Source organism: Asterias rubens, chromosome 10, assembly GCF_902459465.1.
Source record: "Asterias rubens chromosome 10, eAstRub1.3, whole genome shotgun sequence".
NCBI lineage: Eukaryota > Metazoa > Echinodermata > Asteroidea > Forcipulatida > Asteriidae > Asterias > Asterias rubens.
Genome location: NC_047071.1, coordinates 17,329,617 through 17,350,148, shown reverse-complemented (window position 1 = coordinate 17,350,148; position 20,532 = coordinate 17,329,617). Strand labels below are relative to the sequence as shown.

At 38.3% G+C, this 20,532-nt stretch overlaps 2 protein-coding genes across 3 annotated transcripts; both read left to right on the top strand.

Annotated features, from left to right (window-relative positions):
• Positions 1-700: 700 nt before the first annotated feature.
• LOC117295388 (hydroxyacid oxidase 1-like) lies at positions 701-8,799 on the top strand. Of its 2 annotated transcripts, XM_033778009.1 has the most exons (8): positions 701-894; positions 1,036-1,187; positions 2,776-3,028; positions 3,818-3,975; positions 5,190-5,281; positions 6,280-6,441; positions 6,778-6,847; positions 7,720-8,799. In XM_033778009.1, the coding sequence occupies exons 1-8, from the start codon at positions 770-772 to the stop codon at positions 7,782-7,784; spliced, it is 1,077 nt and encodes a 358-aa protein (XP_033633900.1). In that variant the 5' UTR covers positions 701-769; the 3' UTR covers positions 7,785-8,799. The 2 variants fall into 2 exon arrangements, with proteins under 2 accessions (XP_033633900.1, XP_033633901.1); XM_033778010.1 differs by lacking the exon at positions 1,036-1,187 and having other exon boundaries at positions 826-894.
• A 789-nt stretch (positions 8,800-9,588) lies between these two features.
• LOC117295387 (alpha- and gamma-adaptin-binding protein p34-like) lies at positions 9,589-16,472 on the top strand. Its single transcript, XM_033778008.1, has 8 exons — positions 9,589-9,658; positions 10,778-10,965; positions 11,260-11,359; positions 12,135-12,236; positions 13,142-13,213; positions 14,120-14,461; positions 15,074-15,178; positions 16,097-16,472. Exons 1-8 carry the CDS (start codon positions 9,595-9,597, stop codon positions 16,216-16,218), a joined length of 1,095 nt encoding a protein of 364 aa, XP_033633899.1. The 5' UTR covers positions 9,589-9,594; the 3' UTR covers positions 16,219-16,472.
• Positions 16,473-20,532: the final 4,060 nt, after the last annotated feature.

The following is a 20,532-nucleotide window of genomic DNA, read 5'->3' as shown; positions in this document are numbered from 1 at the left end:
TACACAAAGTGTGGGCCTTGGACAACACTGTTTACCGAAAGGGTCCAATGGCTTTAACAATAAAAAGTTTAAATTCGTTAATGGAGGCAACTCTCAATTATCACATTGTATTTTGTTTTTATCTTTCTTGTCCTTTTCCCTCGATTTTAGCGAGCATGTAGTTTGCATAGACCTACTCGAATTTTAATTATAGGAGAGACTCTTGTTTTGTCTTTAAGTTTATATGGTTTATTGTCAGCTTCTCAATGAACTGAAAGAATTTAAAAAAACATGTACCTGAATCCCAATACAGTTTCTAGTCCGAGTTTTTGTTTAGAAATAATGTCATTATCATAATAATATATAGGGCATTTGATAGACAAAAATGTAAAGTATTATTAGTTTGCTTTATTTGCATTTCAAGCAGAAACTTGTTCATACTTATCAAACTATCGATCGTCATGTTTCCCCTCATTTCTTTTTCTCAATTTACAACTTCAACTGACAGACTCAAACCCGACCAAACGCATTTAATGCACATTAATTTACCCGTTTGAAGGAATTGCGCCGCCATTGTTCGGCCGCGTGTTTATGCACGCAGCATAGCGCAATGTCCTATCCAGTCAGTATGACGTTTGTATGGAGATCATAGTTGCCGGTAGAGGGCGCTATTTTATTCGATCCACCTAACTAAACGATGGCGTCCGGTGGCGCCCTTCCATTGGATTGAGCAGACGACGCACCCATCCCCACAACAGAAAATGTCCCAAGTGGATTCACATCATGCAAAATGATAAGTTTGGATGACTTTGAGAAGTATGCGAGAGACAATCTTCCTAAAAAAGTCTTTAATCACGTCAGCAATGGCGCAGCTGATCAACAGACCCTCCATGATAATAGGAGTGCATTCAAAAGGTATGGTGTAATCGTTAAAGTAAACCTGAAACATTTGGTTAAGTGTGCAGTGCCAGGAATATAATGGCTGATGATTACGAGTTTGAAAGAGAGCCATCGAGGTGAATTACTGATGTGAGTGTTTCATTTCATTTTTAATAGACTTCGCATCCGCCCAAGGGTTTTGAGAGATGTTTCCAAGAGAGATTTATCAGCGACTATTCTTGGACAGCATGTACCATTTCCTATAGGTATTTGCCCAACAGCCATTCAGAAACTTAGCGGAAGTGACGGGGAGACGGCCACAGCTAGAGGTACGCACAGAGCATTATTTATGCATCAATAAGCTTTAGTGAATCAGTGTATTGTATGTGTCAAGGGCTGAAGGCTCAATGTACGTTTCCCCCAGTAACAAAAAGGCGCAACCCTAGTGCTACATGTATATAGTTGGTTAAACAATATCGTATAATACTCTTACTATTCTTGCATGGTGGGCATAATATGATTACATCGTAGGAGGTCCTGTTTTCGAGGTGTCCCTAAAATCCGTGGCAAATCTTTTACCTCTCTGTGCGCGATGTAAACAGTCCCCAGATAAAAATTGTGTGGTTTTATTTGCCAAGCAAAGAGTCTCCTCTCCCGTGAACAAAACTTAGAAACACGCAAGGCTCCACTGGTTATTTGCACTTGTAAATGCAAAAAGTTTGGTGTTTTAGGAATTTCTACAGGGTACAAAAATATGTCATAATGTTGAGGCCATATACAAATATTTGCCCACCGAAAAAGTTTCATCAAACACTATTTCAATTCACAATTCACGATGATCAAATCATGTGACTGAATATTAATTTTGCTGAGCATTCTGGAAAAAAAAAATACAGAGGCTTAAAGAAGCCATGTGCCTTATATCATTTTCTAATATTTTTGGAGATTTTTATTTTTTTTATACCTCATATCAATATTATAATAAATATTAAAATTTAAACATCAGCTTGTTGATTCAATTATCACTGTTTATTTATACGCTTTATTATACATTTTAAGAAAAAAAAGGGGAAAAAATAAATAAAAATCAGATTTGAAAGCCAATAATTATTCACACTTTTTGTTTTCGCAAGTTACCATGGTAATTTTTTAAAATTTTATAAAAAAATACTTTGAATAAAATGAAGACAACTGCTGGCTATACAGTCATACACAGAGTCTCAAAGAACACTTAGTCACTGCAGATGTTTCTTCCACATGTATGGCTTCACCTGGAAACCATACTTTCTCGTTTGCCGTGAAAACAGGAAAAACTCAAAACAAATGGGGCCAGTTGAAGTCATCGAAGATCGGTGAGTGGTGTGAACATTTCAATGTCCATCAAGTTTTAATATATGTTTGCATACTTCATATTAACAAATGAAGATAATTAGGACATCGGTTGATATAATATGGCATCATTATTTTTTTCCCAATTCAAAGGAAAAGGCATAATACCGTGAAAACTAGTAAGGGGAGGATAAAGGTGTAACACCATGCATGGCTACCTCCATGCACCATGTAATGATACTCTCTAAATGAGTTGGGGTGGTTCTGAACTTTCTGTTCGTTTTGACTATAACCAAAATTAATATTCTTTATCCCTGATGCAAATTTAACATCTCTTATCGTTGCGGTACCCGCTGCCAAAACATAGGATTCGAACTGCCTCTAGCTGCCGGGCAACCTCGGTAGTCTAGTTCGTAAGACACTGCTCTAGAATTGCAAGGGTCGTGGGTTCGAATCCCACCCGAGTAACATGCCTGTGATATTTTTTCACAGGACTCGGGAAAGTACTGAGTATACAGTGCTAACACACATCGGTGTATGGGTAAATAGTATAGTTGAATTGACATAATCTTGTTTTCACTGTTAAAGCTGCTTCATCTATGGGTACCATTATGATCCTGAGCACCTATGCCACCAGTAGCATTGAGGAAGTTGCACATGCAGCACCCAGTGGCCATCTTTGGTTACAGATGTACCTCTTCACAGATCAGAAGTTAACAGCAGATCTAATACACAGGGCAGAGAGGGCTGGTTATAAAGCCATTGTAGTTACAATTGACTCTCCAATTGCTGGCAACAGGTTAAACGATGAGCGATATGGCGGGTTTAACCCTGCTGTAAGGTATTGTATTTTTGTTTCATGTGTATAAGTAGGATTTGAAACTTTGCATGGTGGAAATAAGATATAGAAGAGTTTGCGGTAACACCATGTAATGACTATCTCTAAATGAGTTGGGGTGGTTCTGAAAAGAACCGTTGGGTTAACTCTACGTTTCGATCAGTATGCTCTGATGCTCCAGAAGACGATCAGAGCATACTGATCGAAACGTCGAGTTAACCCAACGGTTCTTTTCAGAACCGCCCCAACTCATTTTGAGATAGTCATTACATGGTGTTACCGCAAACTATTCTATATTTCATGTGTATATGGCCTCGTACAGAGAGCGCTCAGGTCCGTCAGGCATGAAGCTAATCCTCTTTTTTCAATTGTTTGTGCAAGTTGCCTGGAGTGACACACAATGCCTGAATGCCACTTCAAGATGTTGGCTACAATACACATTTTTCCCATGGGCCGTTGCCACATCTTGGGCTGAAACAGGGTACCCCTTAACAGTCCCATAATACGGATTTGGGGTTGGGTATCATCCATCAGAACTTAGCCTGGCTAGAGCAGAAAGCACTACCTCATCCCCAATAAAATTATTGGCAAAATGTCAAGTTTACTGCTCTTTAGGCATTTTTGTTTAATTTTGTTTGATGATTTTTCTGTGTGTTGTTGTATTTGAATGTTCTTTGTTGCTTATGGAAAACAATTATTGGCAAGTGAAAATAATGTAAAGATTCTTTTTATCACGACAAAAAAAATATTAATATAACCTTCCAAAGACTTTTTTGACATTGTTACATCCAGAATACCAAACTTAGAAGGAAGTTCCTACAGACCAGTTTCAGGTTCTGGTCAACCTGCATACGGCTCGGACGAGCTCTCAGAATCACTTACTTGGTCTGATATAAGATGGGTTCAAACTCTATCAAGTCTACCAGTCATAGTCAAAGGAATCTTATCAGGTATTTATCAAAGCCAATAAAGGCAATACAGAGAATAAACAAAACAATTCTAATAGGATAATGATATTAAACTACTAAATAATGGGTGCTGTATTTATAGGATTTGAAGCATTACATGGTGAGGTAATACTACTTGATTTGCGGTAACACTGCACCATGTGTGCATCATACTTGCCAGGTAGAGTTTGCTATTAGAGAACTGTCTTTCTTTATTATACTACCGCGGAGTGGATGTTCGGGAGACTTCTCAGTTCTGAAAAGAGCAGTCCTGCTTTTTTAACTGCTACCCGGGCGGAAGGTATAGAACATTGGCTGGGACTACGTTCTACTTTTTAGTTTAATGGTCGATTTAACTGCCGCGGGAGTCAGTTCTTGAATTGGTCTCAACGTTTTGACTAGCTTGCTCTAGTCATCGTCAGGAAACTGTGTTGTAGGTCTCAAAACCGGTCTCCCCCTTGGCTTTAGTCTCGACATATCTTGGTATCGGATGAATCGGTCTTGACTTCAACACTGTAAGAGAAATTCATTTCCATTGTCGGATTCTCTAAATGGTTTACGCAGCCGATAAGATAATAATTCCATTGATAACCTCCACAGTACGACAGTGTCCAGAGTCATGTCACCTCAAACTATATTTCTAACCATACATTCAAACGGTTTCAAACGCTTTTTTATAGACCAACTCACCCGATCCGAGGGAACGTTTTTCCTTTAAAGACAGTGGACACTATTGGTAATTGTCAAATACCAGTCTTCTCACTTTGTGTATCTCAACATATTCATAAAATAACCAACCTGTGAAAATTTGAGCTCAATATTGGTCGTCGAAGTTGCGAGAAAAAAATGAAAGAAAAAAACACCCTTGTCTCACGAAGTTGTGTGCATTTAGATGGTTGATTTCGAGACCCCAAATTCTAAATCTGAGGTCTCGAAATCAAATACGTTGAAAATTATTCTTTCTCGAAAACTATGGCACTTCATAGGGAGCAGTTTCCCACAATGTGTTTTACCATCAATCTCTCCCCATTACTCGTTACCAAGTAAGGTTGTATGCTAACAATTATTCTGAGTCCAATAGTGTCCACTGCATTTAAATAATGACAGATTCATTGGTATGATATCAGATTTATTTTGTCATGCTTTTTCAGCCTGAATAAGTGAGTTTTGTCGGAGGAAACTAGAGTTTACACTTTTATTGATCTTGTCCCTTATAGGAGATTCAGCAAGAGAGGCGCTGGCTGCTGGAGTAGATGGGATATTGGTGTCCAATCATGGTGGACGGCAGTTGGACGGTGTTCCAGCAAGTGTACGTCAATGTTTAGAGGAATATTATATTTATTAAAGGCACACATGCCGTTGATTTCATCAAACTCTTTGTAAATTAGGATAATCTTAAAGACACTAGACACTATTGGTAATTGTCACTATGCATAAACAAAAAAATTGAACTCAATTGGTCGTCAAAGTTGCAAGATAATAGAAGGAAAAAACACCCTTGACACACGAAGTGTGCTTTCAGATGCTAGATTTTTGGACCTCAAAATCTAACTCCGAGGTTTCGAAATACAATTTTGTGGACAATTACTTCCTTCTCAAAAAACACAACACTTCAGTGGGAGCAATTTTTCACAATGTTTTATACTATCAACAGCTCTTTACTGCTCGTTCCAAGTAAGTTTTTATGCTAACAGTTATTTTGAGTAGCAATTGGTGTCCATTGTGTCTTTCCTTCGATATAACAACAACAAAACCCCACCCATCAACAACACTTACATCTTTTAGATCAACTACAACTCATGAAGAAAAACTTTTTCTCTGGTGTCACAGTAAAACCTATTAGATTGTATCAACACTAAAGATGGATTGCACATGACGTCATTGACCACCATCTTTGATGAAACGTGCATGCGTGAAAAGGCTAGCACGTTACGCGAGCAAAGACGTGAACGTGAACGTAAACAAAAACCTGGTCGGTCACCACTTTGGGCTTATTTGTATGACGTCTGCACGTACGTATCTGAAGGGAGAAATGGTAATTTCACGAATGCTTAAAAGGCGAGATTTGTACAACAACATTTTTTGACATTCACGTTCACGTTTTTGTTCGCGTAACGTGCTAAACCTCCCTAATGGCTGAGAGTGAGAGTTGTGGGCAGCGCGTACAGGTATAGAGACGTGCACTTTTCGTTTATCATAAAACATGGCGGTCGATGACGCTATGTGCGACCCATCTATGCAAAAGTGATTGACTATCATTATTTCTTCATCATATAGATTGACTATCATTATTTCTTCATCATATAGATTGATGCATTAGCAGAAGTCATTGCTGTAACTCAAGGCACTAATGTAGAGGTATACTTAGACGGTGGAGTCCGTCTTGGTACTGACGTCTTGAAGGCACTAGCTCTAGGAGCAAGAGCAGTGTTCATTGGAAGACCTGTATGGTGGGGTCTAACCTACAAAGTACGTAATACAATGTCTGCATCACCACTTCTTATTATGTTATCTTCTTATAGTCAACTGCGTTTTATTAATAACCAAGTTTGTGTTTGCTTTCATGTTATGTTGTATACATAAAGAAATAAACACAATTGTGCAACGAATAAATAATAATAATAGTTATAATAATAATAAAAAAGTTAGATGTAGTAAAGATGACTTAATTATTGTTAGTCTTTCTGTGAGGAAGGAGTGAGTCAAGTTCAAGTTCAAATTCAAATTCACCATCTTACAATCTATCACAGTTGAAGTAATATGTATAGAGTTAGGATTACTTCATGATTGTTTGTTTTTTCTCAGGGTGAGGAAGGAGTGAGGAAAGTACTTGAGCTTCTTCGAGATGAGTTGAGTCTGGCCATGGCCCTTTCAGGTACACAATAGTTCTTTGTCTGGAATGAAGACTATACAATTATGTTATACGTCAGAAATCATCACATTGTAGAAGATTATTAATAGATGAAAACTGGCATTGGGGTTAAAGAATGTTAATGTTTTGTTTTAACAACATACACCGATGTGTGTTATGCACTGTATACTCAGTACTTTCCCGAGCTCTATGTGAACACAAAATTAATCACAGGCATATTACTCTGGTTGGACTCGAACCCACGACCTTTGCCATTCTACAGTGTCTTACCAAGATCACCGATCAGCCTATAGCCCAGTAGCTATAGGCAGTTCGAATCTTAATACTTGGCAGTGGGTAAGAACTGATTTTGTTGACATTTTGGAATGGCTTCCATTCAGTATTTATTGATAAATTTACAAATTTAATTGACTAATCAAAATAGTCTATAATTTTCACGAAACGCTGTGTTAAAGCCATTGAATACTTTCGGAACAGAAAAAAAAAATAAAAGTTCACACAGATTTACAACTAACTTACAGGGTTTACAGAAGGTAATGGTGAAAGACTTCTCTTGAAATATTATTCCATGAAATGCTTTACTCTTTGAGAAAACATTAAAACAATATCAATTCTCGATATCGAGAATTACGGATTTATTTTTAGCACATGTCATGACACGGCGAAACGTGCGGAAACAGTGGTGGGGTTTCCCGTTATTTTCTCCCGACTCCGATGACCGATTGAGCCTAAAATTTCACAGGTTTGTTATTTTACTAAGTTGTGATACACGAAGTGTGGGCCTTGGACAATACTGTTTACCGAAAGTGTCGAATGGCTTTAATTGTCTTTGACTAGTAATAATCTAGAGTATTTTTTTCATTTTGTTTGTGCAGGTTGTTCATCAGTAGGTGATCTTGGTCCGTCCATGCTGACTCGCGGCCCTTCCAGTAATCTGTAACCTAAAACCCTTCAGACCATTTTTCCTCTACAGTGTGTCTAAACAAACACGTTAGGGCCTACACTTTTGAAATGGCTGCCGAATAAAAAAATAAATGATTCTGGGGGAAAAGGTTTATGTATTGATAGCTTATTATGGACTCAACTTTTAGGTGACACCAAAAAGTCTGAAAATAATTCTTGCTTGGGTGGGCACTGCTCACTGAAGAATAAGTAGCCGACATCTTGGATTGAATTTTGTAAGCTCCTGAGGACATACCTCTCACAAATTGGAAGGCTAATTCCTTCGCAACCTAATGTTCATACCCTTTAAATCAAGTGAGGGGGGGGGGGTTGTAATGGAGGTGCGAGCTTGCTGTGGCGACTTTGCCGGAGGCGTATTTGTTCCCCCAAACGATTTTTTGGTAAAAGAGCAGGCCAATTTCACTATGACGTAATTTTGGGAGAACAAGTTTGGCAGTTCTGTCTATTGAATAGGGGGTTTAATGTGTGCTTTGGTTACTCCAGATAAAAGGAAGTTACAATAGTGTATGCCTTAGTGGTTCCAGCATTTGTTTAGCACCGTTTATAAAAACACAATACATTTTCTATATAATTATATCATCGTTAGTAGGGGGGTAGAGCAGACAAGTTAGTGTGCCGCCAAGTTTAGCAACCTTGGTTGAACATGCAGTCGATGGATCATGTGAAGTGTACTGGGGTGTTTCTTTCTTGTATAGAGGTGTCTGGTATGAATGAATGTCTGAAAAAGGGGCAAGAAAGGATCATCGAAATGTCACACGTCTGGTAACCATTCAAAATAATGATACTAAACACTTACTTGATTAGTGTATGCACTTGCAGCTTTTGATAGTATACTGAGCATTTTGAGAAACATTTTCCTTCGAAGTAATGTGGTTAATTGTGTTAAAACGAAGGTGCCATGTTTTTTCTAAATAAAGGATAAAAGAATACAATAAAAAAAGTTTGAGTTCAAAAATTTCGTTTTGTAATTGTTTTGTATGCGCTTTATACGACACAATGGGTGCGTGCGTTTAGCTTCCCTGGGTTGACCCCGCAGTGCTCACTCGGGTGAGCCCCGTCAAAGCTATTCGAACGTACCGGGCATCCGGGGTCGACCCAGGGAAGCTAAATACCCAATGTAGTCCCCTGATAGACATTATTGCGTCTAGTAAAAATCGCCACCGAAAAAAAAAGTCGCGGCAAAAAAGATAACACGCGCGCCGCGCCGCCCCAAAAAAGTTTAGATTAAATTACATTTTCCAATAGACTATAATAAGAAGTGGTGAACCACACTGCAATTTTCATGTTTTAAAATAATATGTTTTATAGGAATCATGATCGCCGCTGCATGATTCGGTAATTTTTGTCTTCTTGGTAAAATCATTGTATTAATGCAAATGTTTAAAGACCTCAAATAGCATGTAGCTATCAAATCAAATAATACCAATATCCTTACCATCCTACATGTTAAAAATGTATCTAAATTTGAACCTCAGTTTTTGTTGAACTTTTATGGGGTCAAAAATAATTAGACTCAGTGGCCGACCGTGTTAGTCGACGAGGTAAAAATAAAACCACGCAATTTCGAGGCATAATTTTGTGTAGATCATTGTATTCTACTTTTATAACATCTTTCTACCCATATGCATTTTATAACAAACGGTTGCAAACGCTTTTCAAAGACCAACTCGACCGATCCAGGACCAAGGCAACGTTTCCTTTAAAATATTCAACACGGAAGGAAAAGTGAGCTGGGCGCGGTCAATGAACTTTTGGTTTAGCGCAAAGGCTTCTGGGTACATTTAAAGATGGCGGCGCCCTGTGCTCTGGTAGCAAGTTGCTGTTCGTTGGATCCTGCTGTCATTATTTCACGTAAGTTTTACTCCTGCTTTGGTTCCTAAGTGAATCTGAACTATTATTTTGAGGTTAGAGGCTCTGATGTGGTTTGTAGCTTATGTAGCATGTAAACAGTTTGAAGCTTTTATGGTTAAATGCTCTTGACTTGAGTCTTGTTTATAATTATAGATTAGTCTGTCTATATAGCTAGACTAGAGTAGAGTAGTATGTAGGGGGGATTGTTTGTTGTGGATAGTTGCAAAATTAAATAACGTAACTGACCCTCTTCCCGACGGCCGAGAGGGGGAGGGTTACGTTATTGCAACTATGTTGTGGAGTGCACTGGTCTATCCGCTTAGCCATACTTTTTTTAAATAATTAACGAATGTCGGTCACTTCGTACCCAAAACTAAAATCCTATGTCTGGTCAAGATCCCCTATCTGTATTATGACTGAGTATGATAATTGATATCAGTATTGATTGAATGAAGCGGTCGCACCTCAAGACAACTCAAAAAAAAAAAAAAATTATTTGTAATAAAATTGTGGTTTTTTTCCCTTGAATTTAGTAACGAACGGTCGTGAGTTTTTCGCTTTTAAGTGCGACCCGTATGAAGTGAAGATTCTCAAGTGTCACCATCACAAAGTAGTACAAATACCTTGTGCTGAAAAAAACATAACCGAAATTCAAAGTGTCTTATTATTAATTAGAAATAATCAATCAACATGACTTCTTGCTGTGCTGTGAAGAAAAAAATGGATTTAAAAAACTGCCTATGAAAACATGGATCTTGCCCATACATACTAGGATGGAACTTCATTTCAAATCGGACATCGACCACTTTGAGCAAACAGGAAAGAGGCAAGCCATCACTCAGATTCATCAACAAAACTGCAACCAGTTACCAGGAACTGTCAAAATACAACACCTCTCAACAATGGTTGACACAGGAAACTAGGCGTAAAGTCAGCAGACCAACAATATTTATGGGCTTATTGAAGTTATTGTTTATGGGAAATTGTAAACGGTGTTTTGCAAAAGAACCTTTCTGACCACCTGAAACATCATTAAGTAAACGTTAAAGATTTTTTTTATGAATGTGACAGACAAAGCTGGTGATATTTCACAGAGGTGTGTTAATTTAAATTTTACAGAAATACTTGGACAAGATGAACTCCCCCCAGAGCAGCAAGTCACAGACGGCATCGTTGGATACCCCTGGTCCATAGAGAATAAATACTACACAGCAAATGTACAGCTATGCAGTACACCAGCAAAGACTATAGGAGACGCTGAGTTTGCTGAGAGACTCGAAGCAGTCATAATTGTATTTGACGACAAGGTATTTCTTTTGAACACCAAACTTACTCTTGACCATTACTCTCGATCAAAAAGGTGTTTTTTCTTTCATTTTTCTCTTGTGACTTTGATGAGCATTTAAGCCCAAATTTTCACAGGTTTATTAATTGATACATATGTTGGGTTGGGATACACCAAGTGAGAAAACTGGTCTTTGACAATTACCAGGCGTGTCTAGTGCCTTTATGGAGCTCTATAAAATAAGACTCAGTGGGAAGAAACCAACAAAATAAATCAAGATTTCTTTTAACAATTCATTCATTGTTTTCGACCACAGGCGAGCAGTTTCGGGGCAGTTAAACAATGGATGCCCTTCATCAACCAGCTCTCTCCTTCTTCTAGGATTCTTGCTTGCCAGCAGTTCACAGCAAGTGCAGGTAAAATACACACATTCACCCTTGAAAAGACAGGATGACCAGGGGCCAATTTCATAGAGCTGCTTAAGCAAAGCATGAAAACAGCTCGTTTATTTTTCACATGTTACTGGCCAAAATGTCGTGCCATATACACTGCTTGTGACTGGTATTCAGCTGTTGTTTACTTAGCATAACAATTGAGTGGAGTCTTGGCCGGTAATCTGATTTTACTAAGCAAGAATTTTTTGGCTTAAGCAAAATTTTGTGCTTAGGCAGCTCTATGAAGTTGGGCCCAGGATATGAATATAGTGGAAAACAAGTAACAGTTTTTATTGGTCAAGTAATACACCACAAGGGAAACTAAGTGAGACACTTGTCAGTGCTGTTGTAGAGCCTTTTCTGTAGCTCGGGAAATCCACTCTGACCTCATTGTTTACTCCCTGTTTACTACCCTGTGCCCATTGAACTGGTGCAGGTTGCACTACATGTATTTATTTTTGTGTGTTCAGTGATTTACTGAGGTGCGAAACCTTTCTATAAAAATTAGATGAAACTATAATTCAGTTTCCCAATATGAGTTTCATTTCCATCTTACATTAGTCTAGTTTCTTTTTAAGTGAAACACAACAGTGCTCCAACAACTGAGCCATCTAGCCCCTATGTCCGATGTTAGTAGTCTCAACCTTTCTATGGATCAGACTCAAGTTTTATATCAAATGAAAAAATTTTAAAAGAAATCTTCATTTCTATTTCTCATCTTGTCTCCCCTGTTTTCTTGTGTTTCTTTTTTTCACAGAGGTTTCTCGACACGAAGCTCAGCTTTGGTGCTTAGACAACTCGTTTGAGTTGGTAGAGCTGGAGCAAGCTGAAGAAGATGCTGACGAAGATGAAGATGAATGTAAGTAGCGCCCTCTATTGATTCTTTCCTTTTTTCAAGTTATTAGTGATCTGTGCACATTCAAAGCTTCAGAACAGGAAATATGAACACACTTTCTCCAGAAAATTTGTGTAAAAGGGACTCTTTAACACTAATCCTTCCAAACCATCATTTCATGAAATTGTCTGATGGTAGTGAACAGTAGCCATATAACTTATCAATGGGCCAAGTATACCAATCTTATCCATGCTGAAATGAAGTAATACAAGAGTGGAGGATAGTGGACGATTGAGGACTGTAGGCCCAATTAACAATTGCTTAACACTGTGCCAGGCATACCAATCTTACCCAAGTCAGAACATACAGGCGTTGAGTGACCATAGAGTGGAGGATTGATGACTGTAGGCCCGCATACCAACTGCTTATCACTGGGCCAGGTATACAAATCTTATCCAAGTCCAAACATGATGGTTTGAAGTGACATAAAAGTGGAGGATAGAGGAGGATTGAGAACTGTAGGGCCGCATAACTATTGCTTATCACTGGGCCAGGCATACCAATCCTTATCCAAGTCCAAACATACAGGCGTTGACTGACCATAGAGTGAAGGATAGAGGAGGATTGAGAACTGTAGGGCCAAAATAACAAGTGCTTATGACTGGGCCAGGTACCTCTCTTATCCAAGTCTGAACATTTGGTGTGAAGCGAAATAAGAATTGAGTATAGTGGACGATTGAGGAATGTAGGCCCGACTTACAGTTGCTTATCACTGGACTGGGCTAGGCAAACCAATCTTATCATGTTATTGTAAAGTGACATAAAAGTGAAGGATAGTGAAGGATTGAGGTCACCTGTGGACAAGTGGTCCTAGGTATATGTACAGTGATGATTTTCTCTAATCTTGTTGATGTTGTTGTTGTTTATAGATGACATTACTGGAATGAAACGAATCATCTCGTCCCTTCATGCTCACACGTGGTCCAACTTGGAGTTGAAAGGTAAAAATATCTTGTATAATAGAATCGAAATGGTTTTATGTTGTCTCACCCAAGATTTATTTGAATGAGTTGTGGAAAAAAATGTAAAAAAGCGGCAGCAAATCTCATGTTTTGCACCACAAGGGAAACTGACTGGATAAATTGTAAATAAATTTTTGGTTGAACCAAGAAATTAGGTGAGGATCGCGGTAGCACGCACCATGTGAAAAACTCTTCTGAGAAGTGTTGGTTCTGAAAAGAACCAGTGATTGAACCCAAAAAAATTATTCGAATGGGATTTGAACCTGCAAACTCCTGGATAACGTGCCAGCGCTCTACCAACTGAGGTATCTAACCCTAACATTGGCAGTTTCCCTATTTTCACCAGAAATCACAACAATCCAATTGATGATACAACAGAGACAAATTTACTAGAACGGAACATGTTAACATGCAATCTTTTTAATATTGTGAGTTTTTCCTTAATATTAACTTAACAGTACAGCTACTTCATCGAGAATTGTTTGGAGTAAAATCTGTGAAGTTTCATTTACAAACAAGTGTTTACAAGCAAAACAAAAAAGCTTGTCTTGCTGTCGATGAAACTTGTTTACAGTTGTGTGTCAGAATCGTTGATGTCTTTTATATTGACTGGAACGGACATGTTGGGCGCGTTTTACACATTGAGGTTTAGTTTAGACTTTACACTGGCATAACAATATACAAATTGATACATGAAGATACAAAGAAGCAAAGTAGCTAAAATACCGAGCCAGTGAGTGGCGAGAAGGAACAGGTGACCAGCACCTCCACAAAGCCGTCCTGCCACAAAGAATGTCCCCTAACACAAACCCCACAGTTTGATGAACAATGGCACGCTTTAGAGGTCTAATGTGCAAATAATCTTCTTCTTCTTTTGAATGCTAGAAAGCAGAGGAATCTTCAGTATGTTACAGTCTGAAATGCTGGCAGGGAATAGACGAGTTTCCGATGACAATTTATCACTAAACTCTTTACCCGACGCTGACGTCCAACCGGGGGACTCCGCCAACACACACTTCAGAATAAATACAGAGACATCTTCAGGCGAAGAAAACATCGCACAGACTGTGACGTCATCATCTCAAAATGGACTTGACGCTGTTGCTGCTAGTGGTGTCACGAGTGAGACGGGTGTGAATAAATTAACAGCTGCTGGGGAGTCTATTTCAGCTGCGGAGAATGCAGCGGAAAAGGAAAGAGGGACGACATCAACACATGGAAGAATAGGTAAGTCTGCAGGTCTTATATTGGACGAATCAAGCGGTTTCAACCACGCCTCTTGGCCTCTGTCCACACTGCCGACATTGAACAATTTAAATTTTTAGCAATCCGGCCATAGCCAAATCCAGCCGCAAACCTGAAAAACAAAGTCCTCCATTTTCAACCTTTTGGACTCAACCTCAAAAGGTAAAATCTGTCACACCTTCTTGTCTTATTTTGTACAAAGGCATCGTCAGTCTGGTCCATGCTCCCAAACACTCTCTTGTACAACAGTTACAAGTTGAATGGCTTCTGACAAGCACCCCATACAAAGATATTGACAAAATAAGGAGATCGACAACATTAAAGCCTTTGCTTTTTAAATTGTTTCTCTGTGAAGCGCCTTGAGCGTCTTTTAGGCGGACTTTGGCGCTATATAAGTTTTCGTAGTTATTATATTATTATTATTAAAGTCATGTGGCTCAGTTGGTAGGGCCCCAGCATGTTGATTTTAAGGTCACAGCTTCAATTCCCGTTTTAGTAAATCTTCTTTGATCAATCAAAGCTAAGAAACGGATGAACAGTACTCCTTGCACCCCTAACTCACTCTAAGATGTATTTCTTTCTTTTCCTATACAGATAGTCTACTGAACGATGATACGCAACTCTTCAGAGAGATTGGCAGCGAAGACCCAGGGGGTGAATCCTTTGAGGAATTATTCTCAAAAATGGCGGCCATGAAAGGTGAGCCAAACTAGAGGGAGTCCTACAGTTTGTTCAATAGACCTTTATCATGGTGTGGCCATCTTGATTTTTCTACCATTCGAACCATTGTAACCAAACTGAGGCTGGAAGAAAAAAATAGTCTGGTTCCTTTCTTAGCAGTGGATTTTAACATGCATTACTACTGTTTGATACGAGAAACATGACCAAGATGGATGCATCATGATAAAGGTCTACAGCCCATTCTGCATGTCCCAATGTCCATGATAGGCGTGCAAAGGATTCTGGGTGAAAGTCTGAGTCAACGCAACACCGGCAACCATTATGACATTGGTTCTGAAGTATTGCAGTTCACAACTCTGAAACCTTGTAAACTACAAACTACAAAAATTCAATTGAAATCTATTTGCCTGAAATGCTATAGATTATTAGCAGTGACTAAAACATTTATGTTTGATCTCTTGAGTCTAAAATCCGATATTTGAAAACAGTGTAAAGGCTTTTTTACTATTTTCTTGTGACTCGTGATCATTTCAGCTTAAATTTTCAAAAGTTTATTGGTCACACAAAGTGCAGATACTGGTTTTTGACAGTTACAAATGTCAGATGGAATTGGCACAGGAATTGTTTTAGAAGTGGGGCAGATAGGAGAATCATTAGGGGCATTGTGCCTAGCCTTTGATGATAGCAACTTGGACTTTGGCACAAAGTCGGAGTATGTCATGAGAGATATTTGTCCATTGGGCCATCGCACTTTCAATTTTGAAAAAATATTGGTAGAATAAAGCAAATTTTGTACAAGTATGCTGTTTTTCCAGTTGTGTTGTGATGCAAGAAAATTTGCTTGGAGTATGAAACGAGCTGAACAAGCAATTTTAACAAAGGGCTGTCATTGCTAGTGTAATGTTTATGATAGACCTTTTTGGTTACATGTTTCAGAGAGAGCGTCAGCCATGACTGGGGATGACAGGAAGAAGTATGCGGAGCAGGTTGCGGTGGCATTCTGGAGGGCTCTAGGAGGGGACGAGGAGGAGGTGGATGGATTAGCAGCTTCAAAATAAAAGGTGCAATGATTAGCAAAAAATAGCAATGATTAGCAAAAATTATTAGAATTTTTTTTTGAGAAATGACTAGCAATGATTTTGAAAAAAGATCAGCAATGGAATTGGAAACATTATTATCCTGGAAAATGATCAGCAGTGACTGAAAAAAAAAAAAGATTAGCAATGTTTTTTAAAAATTCTTTTCAGTTTGACAGCTTGCTTTTATTTTTAAACATAGTAGAAAATATGTTGAATAATACTAGTTATGACACTGACAAATTATAAGCAATGGTTTTGTAAAAAAAATTAAATATGTATGCACCGTGCTTTGTCCTGATAAAGTTATTACCTAAAGTAAATAATTGTCTGATTATCAGTCATATTATATCTTTTGAAATTATCTTTTTTTATATTTTGACCAAATCATCGCTAGATACTGTTATTCCATACAATAAATTACCCTGTAGACCGTATTGAATATGACGTGACCATTCAAATCTACCCTGCAACATGCCTTTTGTGAGCCTGTGCATGAGGGTGTGGGTACACGTGCCATGTAGAAATCCAACCGGGACTGCTCATGCTGCATGCTTCATTGATGTTTGCGTTAAGATGCGCATACGGTTTGATGGGACTTTCATAGCAAAAAAAAAGGGTTATTCAACACGGTCTATTGTTGGTGCACTGTACATTTTATACTAAATGCTGAAAAAACCTGCATAAGATGCAGGTTTAGATTTGTTTTTTAATCGCAAAGTTTTTATTTGAAGTGGGATGAGAGATCAGGGAATTTGTTTTGTATATCTTGGACAAAATTACTTTATCTCAAAGTAAGAGTTAAGTTTAGTTCTAAGTAGGTTGGATTTGAAACTTTGAATGGATGAAGTATAACTAAGAGAGCTTTGTAGTAACACCGATGGTTAACAACTCAATGTTTTACAGCACTCTTTATTAATTTAAACATGGTGTAGAAAAGAAATGTTTCATTGGGAAAACTTCTTGTAAACTATACTCGCCTCTTAAAGATAACATTAAATAGAAAATTTGGACAGATAAGAGTGCTGTATTTATGTCCAAACACTCGCCAGGAATTTCATCTCTAAGGGGGGAAGGCAATTTTTCCTTTTGCAAAGGGCACGACCATTGGAAAATCTTAAGGTTGAAAGAAAACCAGGGATGAAAGAGCCCATGGGCCTGAGATATCGTTATAGACCGTATTGAATATGACGCCACCGCTCAAACATGGTGTCTGTGCACATGTGTGTGTGTGTGTGCATGTGCCGTCGAAGTCAAACCGGGAGTGCTGCGTGCTTCATATGTGTACGCGTTTGGACGCGCATATGGTTTGCCCTACAAGATGGCGACTTTCATAGCAAAACAGGGTTTATTCAATACGATCTATTGACATGAAGGCTCCTAGAAACCACACATTGCTTGTGACGGTCTTTTAGTTGCACTTATTGATGCTAACTCAAACTAAATGCATTTGATTTTTTAGTGTTTCTTATATCCGCATTATACCAGCTTTGTTTTAACTGCAATAAGTTTTTAAAATGTTTTGGTATGGACAAATTAAGCGTTCTTATCTTGACTTTCACTAAGCCAAAAAGTAATGTGTTTATTGAGTTTAATTTAACCAATCCAGGCTATGCCATGTTTTATCAATGTAAATATGAGTTGTATATGTTTACTTGTGGTTATATTGTGCTTAGAGTGTTATAGCTGAGTGGTCTAGTCACCTGACTCAAGTTATGGTGTTGTCAGGGTGTTAGTTCAGGCACCAGTCATGGCACTTGTGTCCTTAAAGGCAGTGGACACTATTGGTAATTGTCAAAGACTAGTCTTCACAGTTGGTGTATCTCAACATATGCATATAATAACAAACCTGTCATCAAAGTGGCGAGATAATAATGAAAGAAAAATAACCCTTGTCACACAAAGTTGTGTGCGTTTAGATGGTTGATTTCGAGACCTCAAGTTCTAAATCTGAGGTCTTGAAATCAAATTCGTGGAAAATTACTTCTTTCTCGAAAACTATGGTACTTCAGAGGGAGCCGTTTCTCACAATGTTATATACCATCAACCTCTCCCCATTACTCGTCACCAAGAAAAGGTTTTATGCCAATAGTTATTTTATGTTATTATCTATAGTTAGTACCAAGCATACTTATCATTAAGAGAAGGGGTTCGCCCCTGTGTGTTTTGCATGGTTGGCTGCAGATTGCGCTACGGAACCTTATAAACCCTTACAAGGTGCATTACTACAATCAAACTCATGATTTTGTAATTTAAAAACATGCCTGTCGTAAAACAAATTAGCACCTTAGATGCCCTGCGGGCTTAGATAAGCTGCGTATTCATATGTTTTTGTGATGCCTTTAAATAATGTGTCTTTTGTGTATGTATATAAAACTCACCACTGAATAACTGTACAAATAAAAGCAGATTTAATGAATTTTGCAACAAAATCTACACATTAAAAGCTGCATACAAAGTACATTTATTGGAATTGTTGTTTTCTTTGTCATGATGTATTTTAGGCATGGTCGTGAAAAGCTTTTGTAATAATTGACTTTAAATCAAAAAGTCCCATCTCAATTTTTTTAATTTTTTTTTTTTTACAAATTGACTCAAATGCTTTGATTAGGCATACCGCTTGCAACTTCTTTAAAATTTGGGTCAAATGTCATTAGATCTTCACCACAGTTTATGTTTAAAATTGATCACCTGTCTTAATTTCTGATCAAATCTGGATACCTTAACAATATCGTGCCGTTTTTTGCTGAGATGTAGTTTACTTTCTGATGAGGTTTAATGTCAGGCTGCATTTGGGTGTTGACTTTGGTTAAAATATTGGCTTCAGTAACTCATCATTAAAGACACTGGATACTACTGCCAATTGTCAAAGACCAGTCTTCTCACTTGATGTATCTCAACATATGCATAAAATAACAAACCTGTCAAAATTTCAGCTCAATTGGTCGTCCAAGTTGCGAGATAACTATGAAAGAAAAAAACACACTTGTCACACGAAGTTGTGTGCTTTCAGGTGCTTCATTTCGAGACTTCAAATTCAAAATACGAGGTCTCGAAATCAAATTCGTGGAAAATTACTTCTTTCTCGAAAACTACGTCACTTCAGAGGGAGCCGTTTCTCAGAATGTTTGTTATTATCATCCTATCCCCATTACTCGTTACCAAGTTAGGTTTTATGCTAATAATTATGAGTAATTACCAATAGTTTCCACTGCCTTTAAATTACCAGGTTCCAGAGACCATTTGAACTGCTTGGATGGTCCATGAGGGCCGGTACACACAATCAACATAAAAGTCACCAAACTCCTCAGAAATAAAACATCCCAAAGTAAAACAAAAGCGAATTTTATTAGTAAACCTCAGTGTACCCTGATACAAAATCTGTGTACTGAAGAACTGGGTATAGGTTTACGACAAAATGCAAATTAACATTACGTATATATAGGAGACACCGACCGGGGACAAAATCAACTGAAACCGGCGTGCAAGCACCCCCTTCAACCCAGCATCCGCTGTAAACAATATCCCACCAAGCAAACCCAAAATGAACCAAAAACACGAAATATCCTGCCACCACTTTTTCACTAATTATTATTATCGAAATGCATATCACGTTCGAGAAAATTAGATAGGCCTAATAATTGTTTCAACACGAATGAAAAACTATATTCATTTTGATTTTACCTATATAACACCGATGTGTGTTCACACTGTATACTCCGTACTTTCCCGAGTTCTGTGAACAAAAATCACATGCATATTTTACTCGGGTGGGATTCGAATTCGAACCCATGACCTTTAACATCCATTAGAATGAAAGGAAAAACGGATAATTTTCCGCACGTCGCCACCACTTTATCCGTCCTTAATCAACTCCAATTTCACTGAATTGTTTTCTTACCTTAGAAGAAGAGTTACCGCATACATACATCCAGAGAAAAGAGAGAGGAAAATAATAGTTTTTAATGGTCAAAAATTTGGCCAGAAATTAGTGGCGAGGTCGTACAATTTTTCCGGAAAAAACTGTTGGCGGGATTCAGATTTATTTCCCCAAAACACAAACATATCAGAAAGCCTACATTCCACCAATGCGCAGACGGATATAACTGTGCAAGTATCATAACTATTGGTATCTTCCGGGAGGGCTCTCATACCTCTCATCCCAGTGCAAGTGCCCAACTGGGCCCACACGACCCCATTTCCCCTCGCCCAGCATGCCTGCTTCACCCTCCTTAGGGCGTGATCCAAACGGCCGTGCCACTTGGTGGGGAGAAGCGCTCAGCCGGGCCCCATCAG